Source organism: Neolamprologus multifasciatus, chromosome 18 (genome assembly GCF_963576455.1).
Source record: "Neolamprologus multifasciatus chromosome 18, fNeoMul1.2, whole genome shotgun sequence".
NCBI lineage: Eukaryota > Metazoa > Chordata > Actinopteri > Cichliformes > Cichlidae > Neolamprologus > Neolamprologus multifasciatus.
In genome coordinates, this window is record NC_140456.1 from 16,171,983 (window position 1) to 16,192,917 (window position 20,935).

The 20,935-nt window shown below is 41.0% G+C and overlaps 3 protein-coding genes and 1 pseudogene across 5 annotated transcripts; 2 read left to right on the plus strand and 2 right to left on the minus strand.

Annotated features, from left to right (window-relative positions):
* Window positions 1–2,100: 2,100 nt before the first annotated feature.
* LOC146497630 (HIG1 domain family member 1A, mitochondrial-like) lies at window positions 2,101–4,343 on the minus strand (annotated as a pseudogene). Its single transcript, XR_014870858.1, has 3 exons — window positions 3,157–4,343; window positions 2,876–3,010; window positions 2,101–2,741 (listed from the first exon to the last, which is right to left on the minus strand). The product of XR_014870858.1 is annotated as an HIG1 domain family member 1A, mitochondrial-like (transcript).
* A 7,679-nt stretch (window positions 4,344–12,022) lies between these two features.
* LOC146497631 (5-beta-cholestane-3-alpha,7-alpha-diol 12-alpha-hydroxylase-like) lies at window positions 12,023–12,880 on the plus strand. The gene has a single exon (XM_085141311.1). The coding sequence runs from the start codon at window positions 12,085–12,087 to the stop codon at window positions 12,871–12,873; it is 789 nt and encodes a 262-aa protein (XP_084997437.1). The 5' UTR covers window positions 12,023–12,084; the 3' UTR covers window positions 12,874–12,880.
* LOC146497632 (7-alpha-hydroxycholest-4-en-3-one 12-alpha-hydroxylase-like) lies at window positions 12,857–15,292 on the plus strand. 2 transcript variants are annotated; one of them, XM_085141313.1, is made up of 2 exons: window positions 12,857–13,525; window positions 14,756–15,292. In XM_085141313.1, the coding sequence occupies exons 1-2, from the start codon at window positions 12,874–12,876 to the stop codon at window positions 14,899–14,901; spliced, it is 798 nt and encodes a 265-aa protein (XP_084997439.1). In that variant the 5' UTR covers window positions 12,857–12,873; the 3' UTR covers window positions 14,902–15,292. The 2 variants fall into 2 exon arrangements, with proteins under 2 accessions (XP_084997439.1, XP_084997438.1); XM_085141312.1 differs by having other exon boundaries at window positions 12,857–13,520; window positions 14,751–15,292.
* A 3,011-nt stretch (window positions 15,293–18,303) lies between these two features.
* LOC146497633 (7-alpha-hydroxycholest-4-en-3-one 12-alpha-hydroxylase-like) lies at window positions 18,304–20,681 on the minus strand. The gene has a single exon (XM_085141789.1). The coding sequence runs from the start codon at window positions 20,664–20,666 to the stop codon at window positions 19,101–19,103; it is 1,566 nt and encodes a 521-aa protein (XP_084997915.1). The 5' UTR covers window positions 20,667–20,681; the 3' UTR covers window positions 18,304–19,100.
* Between the last annotated feature and the right edge of the window lie 254 nt (window positions 20,682–20,935).

Below are 20,935 nucleotides of genomic sequence, written 5' to 3' on the forward strand. Positions count from 1 at the left end.
TTGGCAATTTTCTCTTTTTCATGCAGGCCTGCAAGATCGGAATCGAAAGTGCTACACAACATGTTGAAGAATCGCAAGTGAGCTTCTCCAAAATTAAAATGGGCTGGGGAGAAAGCCACTTATTTGGGACAATCAGAAAACAAGTCCCTGTCAAAAAGGATTCAGCGAGGTAATCCAGTCTAAATTCTTTTTTTTTCCTTTTTTGAAATGATGTCATTGCTGGCAGTAGAAACTTATTGCATCACGGGAGGTTCTACTGTCAGCAAATAAAAATGGGGACTGACTGGACTGACAAAAGCTTTGACTAAGTTGACACCAGTATGCAAGATTGCACCTCCACCTTGACCTGACAAAAGGGTGGATGTATGTATGTTTCTTTTTACAGGAGCAGAAAGGTGACAGCAACATCCTGGGTTACATGGGCTTTGGGGCCGTGCTGACTTAACCTTTTAATTGCCACTTTCTGTGTCTTTGTGAATTTACCAGGGGTATTCATGACCTTGTATTGTTTACAGTGCAGAGGTCACTGTGAGAAAGTGTGCATGCAGATGCGCTGCGCTAACATCTACATCTCTTTTTCCACAGCAGAGGGCTAATCATATGATCTAATCACATGATTTACAGCAGGACACACCACTGGCTAATGTTTTTTCTTACGACAGGGCCTGGAGTGAAGCTACTTCAGGGGAGAAGCCCTGGGAATTTTTAAGAGACAATGCACAACTTCATTGTGCATGTCTAATTGTGTTAAGCTGACATAGGGCAAAAGAGGGTTTTCCGGGGAAGTTTTCATTTTTAAATTGCAGGAACTGTGACATGAGGGATATGGAAGGATTGACTGAGGCGCAGATGCAGACCATGACTGGGAGAGAACGCTTCAACAAGACCAGTGGGAAGCAGGGACCATCTGCAGGACAGCAGCCAAACGACAGTGGGCTGCACCACTGGGCTTCCAAAGGATTGTCACGAGGAGATTTTGAACAGCAAAATCTTAAAATAAAATGAAAGAGTTTCGCCGTTGACGCTGAGGAAGACAACTAAGGTGTACGACGTGCTCTGCCTTAAATCTACAGCCGCGTTGGAACATAAATCGAGGGATGAAGAGAGCGTGCTAAGCTCCAAAAGTGACAGCGCAAGGAAGATTAGCATTGGAATTATGACTCTGTAAATGGCACAGACACCAGGAGCCATGACTGTGACTGAGAATGACCACCTAATGCTGTTTCACTTTGCCATGCAAAGTACTTTGACACTCTGGAGAAGACCTTTCCTCTGTATCATTGTTGTTTCCATTTGCATGTGGGAGCTTAGATTGTGGGGAAGATTAAAAGATGAACAAAGGGTTTTGGGAGAACAGTGAAGTGAGGATACACAGTGTGAAACTCCTTTAAGTGTACAATAATGTTGATGTGATATACAGAATGTCAGGAAAGAAATTGTGGTTTTAATGTGATTCTTGATTTAAGAATCAAAGGGTGGGATTGTATAGGAATTTCCTTTACCTAGGTATTAATCACATTATGTTATTGTAATGCCTTGGTGCCACTGGATTTTAACATGTCTGACACTCATACTTAAGACAAATGGTAGGGGGTGTAGTAAGGATGTTGGGGGAAACAGGAACTCCAGAGGACCAGTCTTTTGTCTCTTCGAGGACTCTGGGAAGTAGCAAGGGAGTGTGAACCTTAAGGTGTGAAACAGCTGTGTACTGCCTTTTGTTCCTGGAGAAGGTATTTAACTGAGAGCCATGCTAGGCTCAGGGAGACTCTGCTGACCCTGCCCCGTGGTCATGTAGGCTCTTCAAGCTTGGTTGTATGTTGTCTTTGTGTGCTTTGATTAAAGAATGTTAGCTACCGCTCACCGCTCGTCTGCAGGCTTTATATAAGTGGAAAACTTCCACAACAAGACCAGTGGGAAGCAGGGACCATCTGCAGGACAGCAGCCAAACGACAGTGGGCTGCACCACTGGGCTTCTAAAGGATTGTCACGAGGAGATTTTGAACAGCAAAATCTTAAAATAAAATGAAAGAGTTTCGCCGTTGACGCTGAGGAAGACAACTACTAGAACATGCTGTTCTAGTAAATTATAACTTAAGAAGTAAACAGGTTTTAACACTGTTTACTTAATAAGGACAAAGTTTTTTTCTGGACTATTTAGTGAACAATTCCCAGAAACCCATCCTGCGTGCTGGGGGAGGAGCAAAGGTCTGTTCATTAAAGCAGGCCTGAAACTTTCCTTCACATGAATCTGTGCTGGTTAACTGAATCAGTCATGGAGCTGCTGCTGCCGATACTTCTTGGCTTTCTTGCTTGTCTGGTCGGAGGGCTGTACCTTCTCGGAGTGTTCAGACAGCAGCGACCAGGAGAACCCCCCCTCGATAAAGGGCTCCTTCCTTGGATAGGTCATGTCTTAGAGTTTCGCAGGAACACCTTGAAGTTCCTAGAGAGAATGGAGAAGAAGCATGGTGAAATATTTACAGTACAGCTGGCATATGCAATGAAACTGCATAAAAGCTACAGAATTAAAGCCTTTGTCTCCACACAGTTTCAAAATAATGGCTATATAGATTGTTTTCTCATCAGGACATCTGTGAAACAAATCTTGTGCACACCTTAATATGAGGCAATACTAAGGGACATAAAATATGAGTCCAAGAGGCCATGTTCACTTGGGTTGGTTTGCTTTCTGTTCTTGTTCAATAGGCTTTGAAAGTACTCTCTGTACATGGAGAACAGGACACCTGAAAACAACAACAAAACAAAAGAAGCATGGGAAATGACCCGTGTTTATAGTATTATGATTTCAGGTTCAAACCACAAATCAAAAATAAAGAACTGGTTGCAGTTTGGCAGTAAGAACTGAAAGATGACCCACCAACAGTCATTGCTCCCACCACAAAGCCTTGGGCAGCTACACGCATGTAAATCAGCTGCACCGACATTTTTGTATCTCCACGCCTCTTTCATTTTCATCAGCCTGTAGCCAACAATAGCAACAAATCCAGCCATCCTTGCAAAAAGCAAAAGTCATTAAAACAAAAATAAGACAGCAACATATCCCCCAAATCCTCTAAAAAAACTCACTCAATAAACCCCAAAACTTAAACTTTTGTGTTTGTGAGCACATATTTTATTTGTCCTTGTCATAATATGTACTCACCGACTGGGACAAATGGATTCTCCTTTGCCTTTCGTCAGAATTTGGACTCACTCTCCTCATAAGAAGACATCTCACCTGAAACAAGAACGAGGTCGACTGAGTTCAAACGTTTGTTGGCCGTGTAGCAGTACAGATTGCAAGCTAATTCAGTGCTGATAGAAACCAATAAAACGCAAAGAGAAACATGTCAGGAAGTATCAGGCTGTGCCTCACACAAAAATGTTTTCCAAAATCAGGCTTTAAAAGTCGTTCCCACGAAAGAGATCCGAGAGTCGCTATTAACAGGACATGAAAACTTCAGAGATGACAGATGAAGGGCACGGACTAGACCTATCTTTCACAGACCTAACATTAAACAACTGTGCCTGATATGACGCGACACTTTTAAGTAGTATTATATTTAAATATTATATATTTTGAAAGGGAAGAATTTTTATTCAACTGCGAGGCCTTTCCGTGTGGTGCGGGACAAAAATGTGGAAAAGCAGCAACTCGAGAGTTAAGATGAGCTACACTTTAAAAAGCACGTAAAGACACTTCCACCGAACTGAAGAGGACTCCCTCTTACCTGCTTTAAGGCAGGGGCGATTCTAGGATCAGAGCTTTGGGGGTGCTGAGCACCCAGAGAGCTGCCCATCCAGGCAAGGTAAACTTTACTCATCACAATGAGACTTCTTCCCCGTCTCTGTCAGTCCCTGCATCCCTAAATGCCTCCAGTTGTCCCGAGTTCTGTCTGACTGCCTCCTTGGTGCATTTAAACCCCTGTTCCTCCCTGTCCTCATCGTCTGTTGTCTTCATCTCCATTATCAGTCATCATAATTTTACCCTCTCTGTGCAAGTCTGCAAATTTCTCTATTAAATCATAAGTTTCTTAAATTCATCAAGTCTCTCTGTGCCTGGGTCCTCGTCACAAAACATGACATCACTGTTTTGTACATTTTAACACAATTTAATCCCCACATTTTTTGAAAGAATAGCAAAACACTTTTTTGAAAAGTCTGTAACAAAACCATCAAATCTGATCAAGGTTATTAAAATGCTGCCAAAGAAGAATGGATTGGAATTAAAAATATATACATATCCTAACCTTAATTACTGGGGAAAAATGATAAATGATGCTCATAGTGAGTAAAAAGTAAACTGTGTGCATTTTTTGGACAGAGATTCACTTCTAAAGTGTATGTATAATCAGTGTTGCGACTAACGCGTTATTAAGTAACGCGTTACAGTAACTACGTTATTATTGTGGTAACGAGCACGGTAACTAGTTATTATGCCAAAATCAGGAAGGATTAGTCGTTACTGGGATTTAGATAGGGTCGTTACTCGTTACTTCGTGTGGCGGCATCGCGGAGCTTCCACAGATTCAATAACATTAGCAATTGGTGGAGGCAGCAGGTGGATGAGGGAAAGGGGACGCAGAAGGAAAAGAGACCCGAGGCAGCCGCCGGTCCAAGTGTGAACTTCAGGTAAGAAGTTATGACCTGCAGTCTATCTGGGTCAGATATAAACCAAGTTTAGGTGGAGTTTATTTTCGTTATTCTGACTTTTTCCGTACTGCGTACTAGCTAGCATGACGGAGTTTCTATACAGCTGGGTGGGTGCTATGATGTTAACGATGTTAAACTTTATTTTGTTCATAAGTTATTAGAGTTGCCAACCGTCCCGTCTGGTATTCAGAGAAAATATTACGCGTTTCTTATTGAGGTGAAAAGGAACAGTTTGTCCCGTAATTCAGCTACAATGAAAAAGGCACAAAGCTGGAGTTATTCTGTGTCTTTGCTGCACAGCTGTCTCTTCTTCTCTCATTCTCCCCCTCCCTCTCCCGTTTCAACTTCAATCATGAAAACTGATCAATGATCAGCTGATCGGCTCTCTTGCTTGTTTATCGCCCACTTTGCGCCAGAAACAGGAAACTAGCGAATGTCGCGTTAAACAACAGCAGCACGTTTAAGCTTGATCAGCTGTTGTTAGAATTTATTTAATATTAATTTCTATTATCAGCTGATGTTTGCTGGAGCCACAGCTGCAAAAAAGCTGCTGGTCATGATATCGGTTTGGTTATGTGGTGAGAGGGAAACATGAAGATGAAACCAGGAGATGTCCTTACTGAATCATCAGAGCTGAACAGGTGATGGAGAAACAGGTTTACCTTTTAGGTGACAGGAATGAGTTGAAGGGAAGTTATGAACTGTTTCTGAGAGACAAATAACCCCAGGATCCTTTTTAGGTAGCTGACAGCTGGTAACTGTGCAGGTGCGGATCTAGCAAAGTTTTGCCAGGGGGGCCAGGTTGGGCATTAACAGGGAAAGGTGGGCACAAAGAAATACTTTTCTTTCTGATTCTCATTTAAAATGTCTCACTTTTAAAAAAGAATTATCTGAATCTTACAACAAAGGATTGATAGATTGATGCATATATACCATCAAAACAGTGTACATCACTGTCACAACAGCGTTTGTTTTCATTCAAAGGCTTTATGATCTTTCCTATAATGGTGGGCCGGTCTCTAGTCAAAATGCCCAGGCCGATTTTTTTGTCCCAGTCCAGCCCTGTATGCAGCTCATCTGCAGTCTGGTGTTGCCTACATCTTCCTATTCAGAAGGCAGAATTTCCGAGTTCTGAGTACAATCAAAGTACCACGACTGCAGTTTTTGTGTTGGATGTAAAAGGCGCACATGACGCTGTGACGTAGGCTAGAATCATGGCAGCAGTCAATGACGGTCCAGGCGTGGGATTTCTCTCGTGGAAATATGCACATTATCTTTTCCTTTCTATTGGTAGGTGGCACAATGCACTTGTGGCAAGTAAGCAAGCTAGAAGACTGGCAAAGTTATGGAAGCAACACATTAACAAGAGAATTCTGAGTAAAACCAAAGTTACTTTCCCTAGTAACTAGTTACTTTGAAAGTAACGAGTAACTTGAAGTAACTGAGTTACTTTTGATAGAAGTAACTAGTAATGTAACTAAGTTACTATTTTAAAGTAACTTACCCAACACTGTGTATAATACAATACAGATACATAAAAAATACACCAAAAATAGAAGAGTCCTTGAAATATACAAAAATATTATTAGAAAATGGAGACACTTGGCCTTTGGTACAATGTATACAATGTATGAAAATATCTTTACTGCAGATACTTCTATGGCTCTGCAGATTTTTTCTTTTCTTTTAACCTATGTCGCCTCACCTTGAGGTTGGTAAATCTGTCTATCACATTTTGGTGGTCAAGTCTCTCACGCATCTCTTTCTCAACTGACATCACAGCCAGGTGCTGGAGTCTGCTTTGACCCATGGTCCTTCTCAGCCAGGTATGGAGCTGACTCAAGACAGTAAAAGACCTTTCACAGCTACAGCTGCTAACTGGGTTTGTTAGGGCAACCTGAATAACAGTTTTCAGTTTGGGGAAGATCTGATTATCCAGAAGATTGTACAATGTTAACATATCTGGAATGGCACCAGCCTCACTCTTGAGCTTTATAAAATCTTTGGCAACCGTGACTTCCTCTGACTGAAGCTCAATATGGTAATGCAGTGCCAGGGCTGACAACCCAGTTTGTTTTGCAGATTCTGTATAGCAGCTTTAATATAGGGAGAACACAACTTCCAGATTGTATGAGTTGTTTGTCTTTCTTTTTCTTTGCCAGTTAAACAGTTACTGTTTTGCCTGTTAGTACTCCCTGTCTGTTTTCTTACCTGGTACTTCCTGATCTTGTACTTTGTTCTCACGTTCCCCTCTTTCCTCTCTCCCTCTTTGGACTGACAATCTGTACACACACACACACACACAACAGGAGTTATAAGGTTAATGGGCATCCAGTCAGTTAGCTAGTTAGTACCTTGGGTTCAATATCGGCACATGCACATATGGCAAAATAACCAGTTTCTCTCATTACATTTCAAACAGGACAGTGGTAACAACAGCAGGCTACGGACAATGTTAAGTTTTAGATTTTAAATAGGCTGTATACATTTCAATGAGATCAACAGGGCAGTCAAATATCGCTAATTTTACTACAGAGCAAACATCGTCGGAAAACACGTTTTCAACTAGGGCTGCCACAAACGATTATTTTGATAGTCGACTAGTCACCGATTATTTTTGCAATTAGTCGACTAATCAGATCATGCATCCATTGGATGTACAGCGTACAGCTTATTGCACCAGCGTGCATCTGCTCTCATATAACTATCATTAGCTTACAGCTCTAAGTGTTTAAGGTATGTGCTAACTAAAAATAAAGACAAGATGATAGTTTATTAAATTTGTCTGTGAAGGTTCTCAGTCATCCAGGTCATCGTAGTCAAAGGAGCTTGCAAAGAAAAGCGTCTGGACTTCTTTAAGTTACTTGAAGACGTTTCACCTCTCATCCGAGAAGCTTCTTCAGTTCTAAGGTCGAATGGTGGGGAGTCCCAGATATAAACCTACTGGGAGTGTCCCCCCACAGAGGGACAAAAGGACCCCCTGATGATCCTCTAATCGCCTGAGCCAAGGTGTGGAACTGGGTGTGGGTCCCAATCAGCCAGAGTTTCGGGTGAGTTTATTGTGAAACCTGGCCCCACCTTATCATGCGAATTCCTGAGGTCAGATGGCCCAGGATGTGAGTGGGCGTTAAGGCGTCTGGGAAGGGATCTCAAAACTGGATTATAGATGGCAGAGAGTTGGTGTCGTAAAGCACCGCCTCTGTTCAAAGATGGTCGCTCACAGTGGACATAGATGGCTTCTTTCACTCCTCTTTCAAACCATCTGTCCTCTCTGTCCAAAATGTGAACATTGGCATCCTCGAAAGAGTGTCCTTTATCCTTAAGATGCAGATGGACAGCTGAGTCTTGTCCTGTGGAGGTGGCTCTTCTGTGTTGTGCCATGCGCTTGTGAAGTGGCTGTTTGGTCTCTCCAATGTAGAGGTCTGGGCATTCCTCGCTGCACTGTACGGCATACACCACATTGTTAAGTCTGTGTTTTGGCGTTTTGTCTTTCGGGTGAACCAGTTTTTGTCTGAGCGTGTTGCTAGGTCTGAAATGCACCGGGATGTCATGCTTGGAGAAAACCCTCCTGAGTTTTTCTGATACACCGGCTACATAGGGGATGACAATGTTGTTGCGTCTGTCCTTCTTATCCTCCCTCGCTGGTGTCTGATCTTCTTTTCTGTGCCTCTTTGTTGACTTTAAGAATGCCCATTTAGGATAGCCGCACGTTTTGAGTGCTTCCTTTACATGTGTGTGTTCCTTCTTTTTCCCTTCAGGCTTAGAGGGAACATGTTCTGCCCGGTGGTGTAGGGTCCTAATTACTCCAAGTTTGTGTTCCAGAGGGTGATGGGAGTCAAACAGGAGGTACTGGTCCGTGTGTGTGGGCTTCCGGTAAACTTCGATGTTGAGGTTGCCATTCTCTTCAATGTGCACAGCGCAGTCCAGGAAAGGCAAACAGTCGTCCTTTGTGTCTTCCCTGGTGAACTTGATGTTTTTGTCCACAGCGTTAATGTGCACAGTGAAGGATTCCACTTTTCGTGTCTTGATTTTGACCCAGGTGTTGTCTACATATCTGTACCAGTGGCTGGGTACTCTTCCTTTGAAAGAGCCAAGAGCCTTCCTTTCCACTTCCTCCACGTAAAGGTTGGCTACAATAGGTGACACGGGGGAGCCCATGGCACAGCCATGTTTTTGTCTGTAATAGCCTTCGTTGTATTTGAAGTATGTTGTGGTAAGGCAGAGGTCTAACAGTGTGCAAATCTGATCGGGTGTGAAGTTGGTCCTGTCCTCCAAGGAGCTGTCTTCTTGTAGTCGTTTTCTGACAGTCTCCACGGCCTCCGTGGTGGGTATGCAAGTGAAGAGAGAGACTACATCAAAGGACACCATGGTTTCATCTGGATCCAGGGTAAGTTTCTGGACCTTGTCAGTGAAGTCGGTGGAGTTCTTGATGTGGTGTGGGGTGTTCCCCACGAGAGGAGCAAGGATGGTAGCAAGGTGTTTTGCAATGTTATAAGTGGCTGAGTTTATGCTACTGACTATGGGTCTGAGTGGGACAGCTTCCTTGGGACAGCTTCCACGCTTTTCTTTTATTAAATTTGAATGAAATTTGCAGATTGTTTCGGTGAAGTTTAATAAACTCATTGTTATCTAAAATATAACGGGACACCGGAGTATATTCTCGAGCATCTCACACTTCTGATAATCAGTTGTCTGCTTGACGTTTATTCAGCTGTGTAAAAACTATAACTTTAATCTCAGCCTAACCGATTTACTCAGGAACAAATAAAATACTAAAAAAAGCCAAACAATAACATTTTTAAGTTATCTAAGTGACTTATATATGTTTAACCTGAGTAGCGAAAGACCGCAGTGGGTTTGAAAACGATTTGCCGGAGTCTGGTGTTCTCACGGGCTCTAGAGAGCCTTGCCCCCGGCTAGCTATCAAGCTAGTGGGTAACAGACGTCTCCGAAAACATCGGAGCGCTTTTGAAAATATGTGGTGTCTTGATAAACTGAGCAGATATTTGAGGTTTACACAGCTACATTCTCACCTGAAAATATGCTAAACGTTTATTTTGTGACCCAGAAAGAATAATAAGAGTAATATTAAAACTAACTAGCTGCTGCCATTGTTGGAAACTGAGCTGGGCTGCGCTATGAATTCTGGGACACAGCTCCTTCTTCTTCTTTGGGTTTAACGGCAGCTGGCATCCTTGTACATGCAGTGCTGCCATCTTCTGTTTCAGTCCGTTATTACACTCTTAAATTCTACTACTTGTTCCTGCGTCTTTTGTGATCTTACAAAGCTTCAAACGACGCGTCGACTATTAAATCAGTCGTTGATGATTTTGATAGTCGACGTAATCGTGACTAGTCGACTAATCGTGGCAGCCCTATTTTCAACACAGCAGGTTACCTGGTGTAATGTTTTTCAGTTAAAAAGAAACATGGTCTGACTCCTACCTAACTATATAAAGAGTAACTGAAAGCTAAATGCAGCTAATATGTCCTGTTTTAAGCCAGGCACTTCCACCTCTGCTCCGCTGCGTCTCAGCCACCATAGCTCTGGCAGCAACGGCGCTAAAGCAAGTAGGAGAGAGCCGAGCTGGAACAAACCATTTTGGGAGGGGGGAGGGGTTATCTATACTTTTGCTGTTTAAATGTTTCATCTCAATTAAGTACTGTATGCTTTTTATACTTTTAGTAGTGTGTCCCACAAACAGCAAATATTTTCAAAAAAAGTAAGACATCTTTGGGGGTGCTTTGATTCATTTTGGGGATGCTGAAGCACCTCCAAAACTGGGCTAAAATCGCCCCTGGGCCAGACCATTTAATCCTGGAGATATTTTATTATAAGCCAAAAGAAGTGTTAAAGAATTTCAAAAACTTATTTGAACAATCTCATACACTTGCACACCTTCGTACATAAAGTTTCTTTTTGCGCAATGCTAAGTACACTGAAATACAGGGTAAGTATGTTACAGTTTAAACCAAAACAATAAGTCAATAGGAAAAAAAATAGGGTAAGGAAGGAAGTGGTCGGCTGCAAAACAATAACAACTATATCAGTTTAAAGAAACCACAGAGTACACTCAGACTGGAAAGCTGTTCTAACAGTTATTTGGCAATAACAGGAAAAAGAAGCTTTTTCATACCCAGTCGTAGGGTGTAATATGTAGCTATAAAAAGTTACAGCACATGACAGTACTGAGGAGCATGAGCAAGGTGAGTTTAGCCAGAATACTCAGAGAGCAACTCACACTGATCTATAGAGCAGAAAAAAACAAAACAAGCTTCAGGCCCTGCAAAGATGAGACAGTCCACAACATAAGACCAGCAGGGAAGTAGGAAGCAAGCAAATAATCAATATTTTTTTGATTATTTTAATAAAATTAATTTCGGTTGAAGAGTGTAACACAGAAATGTGCACAGTTGTGTTTAATGGCAGACAATTAATGTAGTTCACATACAGTTCATATATGCTACTTTAAACAGTTGATGTAGCAGCATACCCTGCTTCTAAGCCACATTGTCACTTGTGTTGATGTTTAGTTTAACACCTGTGCTGTTTTCTTTTAAAAAATAAAATAAAAATAAAATAAATGGCAAGCTGAAAAACAGTCAAGTACTCAATTATGCTGATTCTTTTTATTGTTCGCCATTAAAACAAAAGTCCAGTAGATGGCGCCACCTTCCCACTGAGTTCAGTAGATCAGCGTGCAATTAAATTAATAGAGTTTAATAATAATAATAATAATCATTTATGATCGGTAATGGGTTTCAGGGTCAGTCACACAATGCATGCGAGCTTTCAAATGCAGGCCGAAGTCCGCTGTTTTTCTTTTTTCTTTCTAGTTATCGCAACCATAAAACTAGAACATGTATAATCTCCAGGAAAGTCTGTAAAACGCGTCCTTCCTACATGTTTCAGCTCAATAGTTTCCCTTTTGGACAAAACAGTTTCTGAGTATTGGCATGTTTTGCTTGCCTTGAGAAATCTGCAGTTTTTCTTTTCTTTCTTTGTTTGGTGCTATGAAACATTCAGTCTGTAATGAAGCTGGCCTCGATACGTCCGATCTTTCGTCGGGGAATAAACGGATGAGAATGGAATTCTGCTGCATGCCAGATGTTAACTGTTTGAACAACTCAGTTCCAGAGAAATTTGACACTTCAAAGACCATTTACGGGTTGTTGATCTTGATTTTAAGGATGTTTGAATGTTATCGGATTGCATAACGGTAATTATAAGCAATTAAGATGAAAATTATTCTTTCGCGAAAGTACATTGTTGATTGAACACAATGTGAATTGTTGCTTGTATTCAGGAGACCTTTGCTTTTTTTCCAGGACTATTTATATTAATCAGTTCCATTCAAGCTGAAACCCATTGGGCTTGTCAAAGGGGAGGAGCAAAGGTCTGCTCATTAAAGCAGACCTGAAACTTTCCTTCAGATGAATCTGTGCTGGTTACCTGAATCAGTCATGGAGCTGCTGCTGCCGATACTTCTTGGCTTTCTTGCTTGTCTGGTCGGAGGGCTGTACCTTCTCGGAGTGTTCAGACAGCGGCGACCAGGAGAACCCTCCCTCGATAAAGGGCTCATTCCTTGGTTGGGTCATGTCTTAGAGTTTCGCAGGAACACCTTGAAGTTCCTAGAGAGAATGGAGAAGAAGCACGGTGAAATATTTACAGTACAGCTGGGAGGGTTTTATATTACATTTGTCCAGGACCCTTTTTCATTTGGGGGGTTCATTAAGGAGAGTCGGGACAAACTGGACTTTCGAAAGTTTGCAGTGCATCTGGTGCACAGAGTGTTTGGATACAAAGGTGTTGAAGGGGAGCACATTGTTCTCCACAATTCCAGCAACAAGCACCTGAAGGGGGAAGGTCTGCAAGAACTGACCCAATCTTTTATGAGTAATTTGCAGAACATGATGTTGCACAACATTGGATCAGCTGCAGAGGACAGGACTTGGAAAGAAGATGGACTGTTCAGGTACAGCTACAATGTTGTTTTCAGAGCTGGATATTTGGCCTTGTTTGGCAATGTGCCACCCAAGTCAGAACAAAGTGAGAAGAAAGCCAAAGAGAAAGACAGAGCTAAATCAGAAGCTTTGTTTCAGGAGTTTCGTAAATATGACCAGCTCTTCCCCAGACTAGTGTATGGGGTCCTCCCACAGATGGAAAAGTTGTCTGCAGAGAGGTTGAAAGCATACTTCTGGGATGTTCTGTCAATACTGTAAATGAAAACCAAGGATAATATCAGTGGCTGGGTGTGGGACATACAGCAGGGTAAAGAGGAGATGGGCATCGATATGTCAATGATAAACAGATACATGCTTCTGCTTCTTTGGGCCTCTCAGAGCAACACAGGGCCTTCTTCATTCTGGCTGCTCCTCTTCCTCATGAAACACCCAGAAGCCATGAAAGCAGTGAAGGAAGAAGTGGATAAAGTTCTGAAAGAATCTGGACAGGAGGTCCGGCCTGGTGGTCCTATGGTCAACCTGACCCGTGAAATGCTGTTGAAAACACCGATCCTGGACAGTGCTGTTGAAGAGACCCTCCGACTCACTGCTGCACCCCTCCTCACCAGGGCAGTGATAGAGGACATGACCTTCAAGATGGCTGATGGGCGTGAATATTTACTTCGCATGGGTGACAGAATTGCAATCTTTCCTTTCAGTTCTGTCCACCATGACCCAGAGATCCATCCTGAGCCGCATTCATTCAAATATGACCGCTTCCTGAATCCAGACAGGACCAGGAAAACTGATTTTTACAAAGAAGGAAAGAAGGTAAAATATTACACAATGCCCTGGGGATCCGGGGTCTCCATGTGCCCTGGCCGTTTCTTTGCCACCAATGAGCTGAAACAGTTTGTTTTCCTCATGTTCAGTAGCGCTTTTAGATACGGGCGGTTGCCCGGGGCGGCATCGTGGTGGGGGGCGGCATCATCGGCAAAAAAAAAAAAAAAAAAAAGAATTGCTGGTACTCATGCTGCCCCGACGTCATGCCAGCGCATACTGGGGATGGCATAGGCACTGAACGGTTTTCTATCGCCCATTTGCTGGGAGTAAGGGTGCCCTCCGTTTGCGAGATGCGCCTGCTGCTTGCGGCACAGGGAGGAAAGGGCGGGGTGGTGGGGGATTCACTGACCAGCTGGAGCAGCGTCTAATAACCAACTCGCAAAATAAAACAAAATAATAACAAACCAACAAACACGAAAACAGGAGACATTATGATACAGACTTATAATTTGCACCAATGTTTTTCCTCGGTGCGCCTGCTCGCTGCTGAAGTCAAAGTAAACTTTATTGTCATCTCCGCTACATATAGTCCAGTATATAGAGAGATGAGACGACGAGGCTCCAGTTACAGCAGTGCAAGTAAACAAACAATAAATATAAGAAGAGTAAGAAAATAAATATACACTTTAGGACTCGGGGTAAAGGGATCAATAACAATTTAAAAAAAATATTTTGATGATTTGAAGTCTCACACACAACCCGGTGAAAGGGGAGGGAGACCTGCTGCTTCCAAATAGAGCACATTTCATTCATAATGTTGTAAATTCAAGCCCATTATGTATTCATGATTTGAATCCTGGGTTCAAAGCCATCAGGTCCTCAGTTTAGAAAAAAGAGAAAAGAAGAGGAGGAGAAACGAGCAAAAGATACAGGTAAGCAGATGTGTAATTGGATAATGGCAGGTCATCCTGAGACAATCAGAATCAGAATACTTTATAATCCCTAAGGAAATTATGTGCGTTACAGTTGCTCCAAGAAGAAATGGTAAAAATAGTAACAGTAACAGACTAAACTCCAAACAATACATTATGTTACAGATTTTAATATGAATTAGTCATTGACAATTGTTGATTTGTCCTGTTCTCATTGTATGACGTATTATGATGGCTGTTTGGTAGCCGTTTGCATACTCTCTCTGTCTTCATATCTGTGGGTGTGTATGTTCCTCTGGTGAAATTCAGTATGGTTCCGACAAAAGTTCTATGTTAATGTACAATCCTCTGTGTGTGTGTGTGGTGGTGGTGGTGGTGGTGTGTGTGTGTGGTGTGTGGGGGGGGAGCCCAGAGGGAGTCTTCGCCCAGGGCGCCAAACAGGCTAGGACTGCCACTGCTCATGTTGGTCTATTTTGAGTTTGAGCTGAAGAATCCGGATGAGAAGATTCCTGAAATTGACCTCAGTCGATACGGATTTGGAACGATGCAACCTGTCAGAGATGTCCAGTTCAGATTCAGACTCAGATATTAAGCCAATCAGATGAAAACAAAACTGTGATTTTCTTTTTCTTTGGATCAAGATGGTTTGATGAGCACATTATGGAAATTATGGAAGCAGATTTAAATCTAACGTTTTTGACGTGTAGGTCAACTGTAACAATTCAATATGCAAATGCACTGATATTCTAGACATGTATATGTATATTGAACACATTCTGATCATAACTCTTCTTCTTTAAGTAATTTGCAGATCAGCAATCAGATTAAATCCAGTTAGAAATGATATTGATGGGCATTGTTTAAGATAACAACAATTATGATTATTGGTTATTAATTATTATTGTGAATGTTCTTTTTTGTATAATTATTTTTCCGTAATTGATGTGACATGTACACTTAGAAATTGAGACGATTCATGTATATTGTAGTCTTTCAATTTTTAGTTCAATTTTCTATGTACATTACAAGTTTTTGCTTTTTGTTTTTTCCAAAATAAATGTTTTTTTGTAAATGTCAGATTTTGGAGTTTTATGTGAGCCTGTTTTAAAACTCAAAAAACCAAAACAAACAAAAACAAATTTATAGGCTGACTTCAGTCAACTCAGTGGCATGGATTCTTTTACTTGTTCCCTACAACAAAATCCAATAGATGGCAGCAGATTCCCACATTCCTGATGTTTTTAAAATAAACAATAAATTGTACAAAAACACAGAATCTTAGAAGAATGATACAAATGAAAACTAATATATGCAATTTTATATTTAATTTATTTTAAAAGGAATGTCAGGAGTTTAAATACATACTCCAGTTTAAAAATAAAAATAAAATTAGAAACTTTTGGCAGTTATTTTATTGTTCATGCTTGACAGGTTTAAAAATTCCATTCACAGAATGGCTGGCTCACCACTTTAGTGATGAAACCTCAGTTACAAAAATGCTTTTGCGAATTTTGCTGAAGTTGCAGATAAAGAGTAAGAATAAATGCATTTGCCTGATTAATAACTTAGAAGGTTATAATAAGAAGGATTTTGACATTCAAACACAAATTAATCATGAACAGAAATGATTTCAAGGTCATTCACACAAGGCAAGTCTGATTTCAAATGCAAATCAGGGTCAGATTTTTTTTACAACCATAAAACACACACACATGGATAATCTCTAGGACAGCGTTGGGAGAAAAAAAACAAGGAGTTTGTCTTCTGTGGTTCAGCTCAGTGATGCTCTTTTAGGCCAAAACATGACAGTTTCTGAGTCTAATTGGAGTAAGCCAGACATGTTTTAGTTTGCCTTTGCCTTTAGTGTTCTTTGGTCTATGACCGATGCTGTGAACCATCTTTTGTAAGGTTCATTTAGCAAAACCAACAAAAACACTCTGAGAGTGCAATTCCCCCTGAACTCCGTGACCTTGACCCGATGTTGCACCACTTCGATTTTTAGCTTTCACGTGTTTTCTCGATCCCTTTGGTGCTCTCATCAGGAAAGTTCAATCTCACCACTAATGAAAACAGTTAAGACGTTTTTAATAACACAGATTCATCAGTGCAAAAGAAAATGAAATGAAATCTTTATCAAATATGTAAAAACATGCAAAGCCAGTCAATCATTTTTGAACTTCAGCAGACTGTCTCGACTATCTATCAGACACGTGCAGGGGGGCCGGCAGGGGCTTGAGCATCTGCCCCTTTCCTGATGGGTGCCCTTTTCTTGAGCCTTTTTTTAAATGTGTGTGTAGAGTCCTGCCTGTGGCCCTCAACAATAACATTAAACTATTAATCACAACTTTGCTAAATGAAAGGATCTGGCTTGCGTAAGTGGTTACGAGCCAGGAACAGGCTTGGTGCCTTTTTTGTCACCTGGGCAGTGTGGAGCTGTCGAAGAAACACAAAAATTAATTGGGAGATGGCTGATGAAAGAAAAACCAGGAAGTAGGGTGTACAGAGTACACTATAGTCTATAGCCCACAGGAGTATTCGTTTGTTATGTACACATGGTTAATTTCTCTTGTGGCAACTGATGAATTGAAACAAATGAGCATTGTTGTATGTGCACTGAGCGACAGGGCAACAAAACATTACCTGTCCTTTTATTAACTACAGAAGTAGTGGTAGTCATTAGCCGCTAGCTAACTGGGTAAGGGTGTCAGAGGTTTGTAGCTCTTATTATAATTACGATATTTAAACACACACACACACACACACACACACTGTATTTGAAAGAAAATACAGATTATATTAGATTTATATTTCAAATATAACAAAATGATGATTTTTCAGCTGTAAAATTATTGTATCTCTACGGTTTAAATATTGTACAAATTGAATCATCATAAATACATTATTTTATATTTATTACTTAATTTTTTTTATTCTTATTACTTTATTTGTATAGCACTAGGAATAAATAATAGGGGAAGGATTCTGGATCAGCATCATGATCCAAACTTTTGGCCATAGTATATACAGTGTTCTGGAGAAGGTATAAAATGTCACTATATGCGCATGCGTGTGTGCACTTGTTTAATCAGCTACCATCTTTCCTATGGACTTTTTAATGTCTGCAGTCACAGATCGACAGCAACATTTTACCCCATGAGGTGAAACATAGGCTACGTTTGCTTTGCATTGACCCCACCTGATGACAGTGATATAGTATGACGCGATTCCATATTAGATTCTTGATGAATTTGGGTTGTTGTTGTTCAGCCTGGTTATATGTGACCCTTTTTAACTTGTTTTGGGATGCTCTCCTTGTAATTGCATATGTATGCAATTTGGGGGGGGGGGGGGGGGGGGGGTTGTCTCCCCTCTCTCAAAACATACAACTCAGACAGCAGGTATCAGGAAAATGAGGACAAATGAGTTGGACATTGACATCAGCTGTTGTTCTAGTTCATTCTATTAAGAAAACAAGTTTCGACTCGGGTCATTTTCTGCACAAGAGATAAAAAAGGTTTGGTCATGACTTTATTGTTTTGAATTCTGAGATTAAACCCCACTGGCTGAGCAGGTGACCATATTCTATACAGCTCAATGTTGGCCCTTTGCTGTGTGTCTTTCCCTGTTCTCACTCCCCTCTTGACTGCTGCACTATCAAAATAAAGAAGCTGGCACCTGGGAGGAGTCAGTTCAGTTATAGATAATGCAAATGACAAAACAGACCATGTGGCTTGCAGATGTGTGCAGTTCTGCATGGCAATGGGTAAAACTGAAGAAGATACAAAGCCCTAGAAATAACAAATATAACAAATCAAATCGAAGAAAAGCAAAAAACCATGCATATACTATGAATAACAACTGTGCTGAGGACAGTTCCGGAGGCTTCCCACCAGAGAACTCCATATGAAACTCTTTGCTAACCTCAACAAACCAGACTAGATGAACAGATATACATATGTAATGAGACCAGTACAAATATAATACTCATGTAGACTTATTCCAATTAAAGACTTGTTTATTCACAGAGTAACAAAGTGTGCAGAAGCAGAATCACAGAAAATTCAAAAATCTGGATAAATAGAAGGAGATGGACGACTGACACTGATTCTACTTAATTTGCATATGGAAAATGTAACAGAAAATCTGCAATACATGTGTTCCCATGCTTCATTTTATAAGTCTCCATGTATCATCAAAAGAATTATACAAAAAAAAAGGTGTTTAAAGATAAGACTTTTGTTTTTATCTGATTGGCTTAATATCTTTTTTGAGTTTTAAAACAGGCTCACATAAAACTCCAAAATCTGACATTTACAAAAAAAAATTATTTTGGAAAAAACAAAAAGCAAAAACTTGTAATGTACATAGAAATTTGAACTAAAAATTGAAACTGACTACGATATACATGAATCGTCTCAATTTCTAAGTGTACATGTCACATAAATTACGGAAAAATAATTATACAAAAAAGAACATTCACAATAATAATTAATAACCAATAATCATAATTGTTGTTATCTTAAACAATGCCCATCAATATCATTTCTAACTGGATTTAATCTGATTGCTGATCTGCAAATTACTTAAAGAAGAAGAGTTATGATCAGAATGTGTTCAATATACATATACATGTCTAGAATATCAGTACATTTGCATGTTGAATTGTTACAGTTGACCTACACGTCAAAAACTTTAGATTTAAATCTGCTTCCATAATTTCCATAATGTGCTCATCAAACCATCTTGATCCAAAGAAAAAGAAAATCACAGTTTTGTTTTCATCTGATTGGCTTAATATCTGAGTCTGAATCTGAACTGGATATCGCTGACAGGTTGCATCGTTCCAAATCCGTATCGACTGAGGTCAATTTCAGGAATTTTCTCATCAGGATTCTTCAGCTCAAACTCAAAATAAACCAACACGATGAAAACAAACTGTTTGAGCTCATTGGTGGCAAAGAAACGGCCAGGGCACATGGAGACCCCAGATCCCCAGGGCATGGTGTAATATTTTACCTTCTTTCCTGCTTTGTAAAAATCAGTTTTCTTGGTCCCGTCTGGATTCAGGAAGCGGTCATATTTGAATGAGTGCGGCTCGGGATGGATCTCTGGATCATGTTGGACAGAACTGAAAGGAAAGATTGCAATTCTGTCACCCTTGCGAAGCAAATATTCTCGCCCATCAGCCATCTTGAAGGTCATGTCCTCTATCACTGCCCTGGTGAGGAGGGGTGCAGCAGTGAGTCGGAGGGTCTCTTCAACAGCACTGTCCAAGATCGGTGTTTTCAACAGCATTTCACGGGTCAGGTTGACCATAGGACCACCAGGCCGGACCTCCTGTCCAGATTCTTTCAGAACTTTATCCACTTCTTCCTTCACTGCTTTCATGGCTTCTGGGTGTTTCATGAGGAAGAGCAGCAGCCAGAATGAAGAAGGCCCTATATTGCTCTGAGAGGCCATAAGAAGCACAAGCATGTATCTGTTTATCATTGACATATTGATGCCCATCTCCTCTTTACCTTGCTGTATGTCCCACACCCAGCCACTGATATTGTCCTTGGTTTTCATTTTCAGGATTGACAGAACATCCCAGAAGTATGCCTTCAACCTCTCTGCAGACAACTTTTCCATCGGTGGGAGGACCCCATACGCCAGTCTGGGGAAGAGCTGGTCATATTTACGAAACTCCTGAAACAAAGCTTCTGATTTAGCTCTGTCTTTTTCTTTGGCTTTCTCCTCACTTTGTTCTGACTTGGGTGGCACATTGCCAAACAAGGCCAAATATCCAGCTCTGAAAACAACATTGTAGCTGTACCTGAACAGTCCATCTTCTTTCCAGGTCCTGTCCTCTGCAGCTGATCCAATGTTGTGCAACATCATGTTCTGTAAATTACTCATAAAAGATTGGGTCAGTTCTTGCAGACCTTCCCCCTTCAGGTGCTTGTTGCTTGAAATGCGGAGAATACTGTGCTCCCCTTCAACAGCTTTATATCCAAACACTCTGTGCGCCAGATGCAGAGCAGCCTTTCGAAAGTCCAGTTTGTCCCGACTCTCCTTAATGAACCCCCCAAATGAAAAAGGGTCCTGGACAAATGTAATATAAAACCCTCCCAGCTGTACTGTAAATATTTCACCGTGCTTCTTCTCCATTCTCTCTAGGAACTTCAAGGTGTTCCTGCGAAACTCTAAGACATGACCCAACCAAGGAAGGAGCCCTTTATCGAGGGGGGGTTCTCCTGGTCGCCGCTGTCTGAACACTCCAAGAAGGTACAGCCCTCCGACCAGACAAGCAAGAAAGCCAAGAAGTATCGGCAGATGCAGCTCCATGACTGATTCAGTTAACCAGCACAGATTCATCTGAAGGAAAGTTTCAGGTCTGCTTTAATGAGCAGACCTTTGCTCCTCCCCCAGGATCGGTTTCTGCAAATTTGCTGAGAATTGTTTACTAAATAGTAAAATAGGATCATCCATGTCACTCATTGTTCAAGTAAATTATAACTAAGAAGAAAACTGTCACGGTTCTGGATCATTTTGACCCACCTTTTTCGGTTTCTTTTATTTTGGTGTTTTTCTAGATTATGTTTATTATATTTATGTTCTGATTCTTTAGCTATCCTGTGTTGATT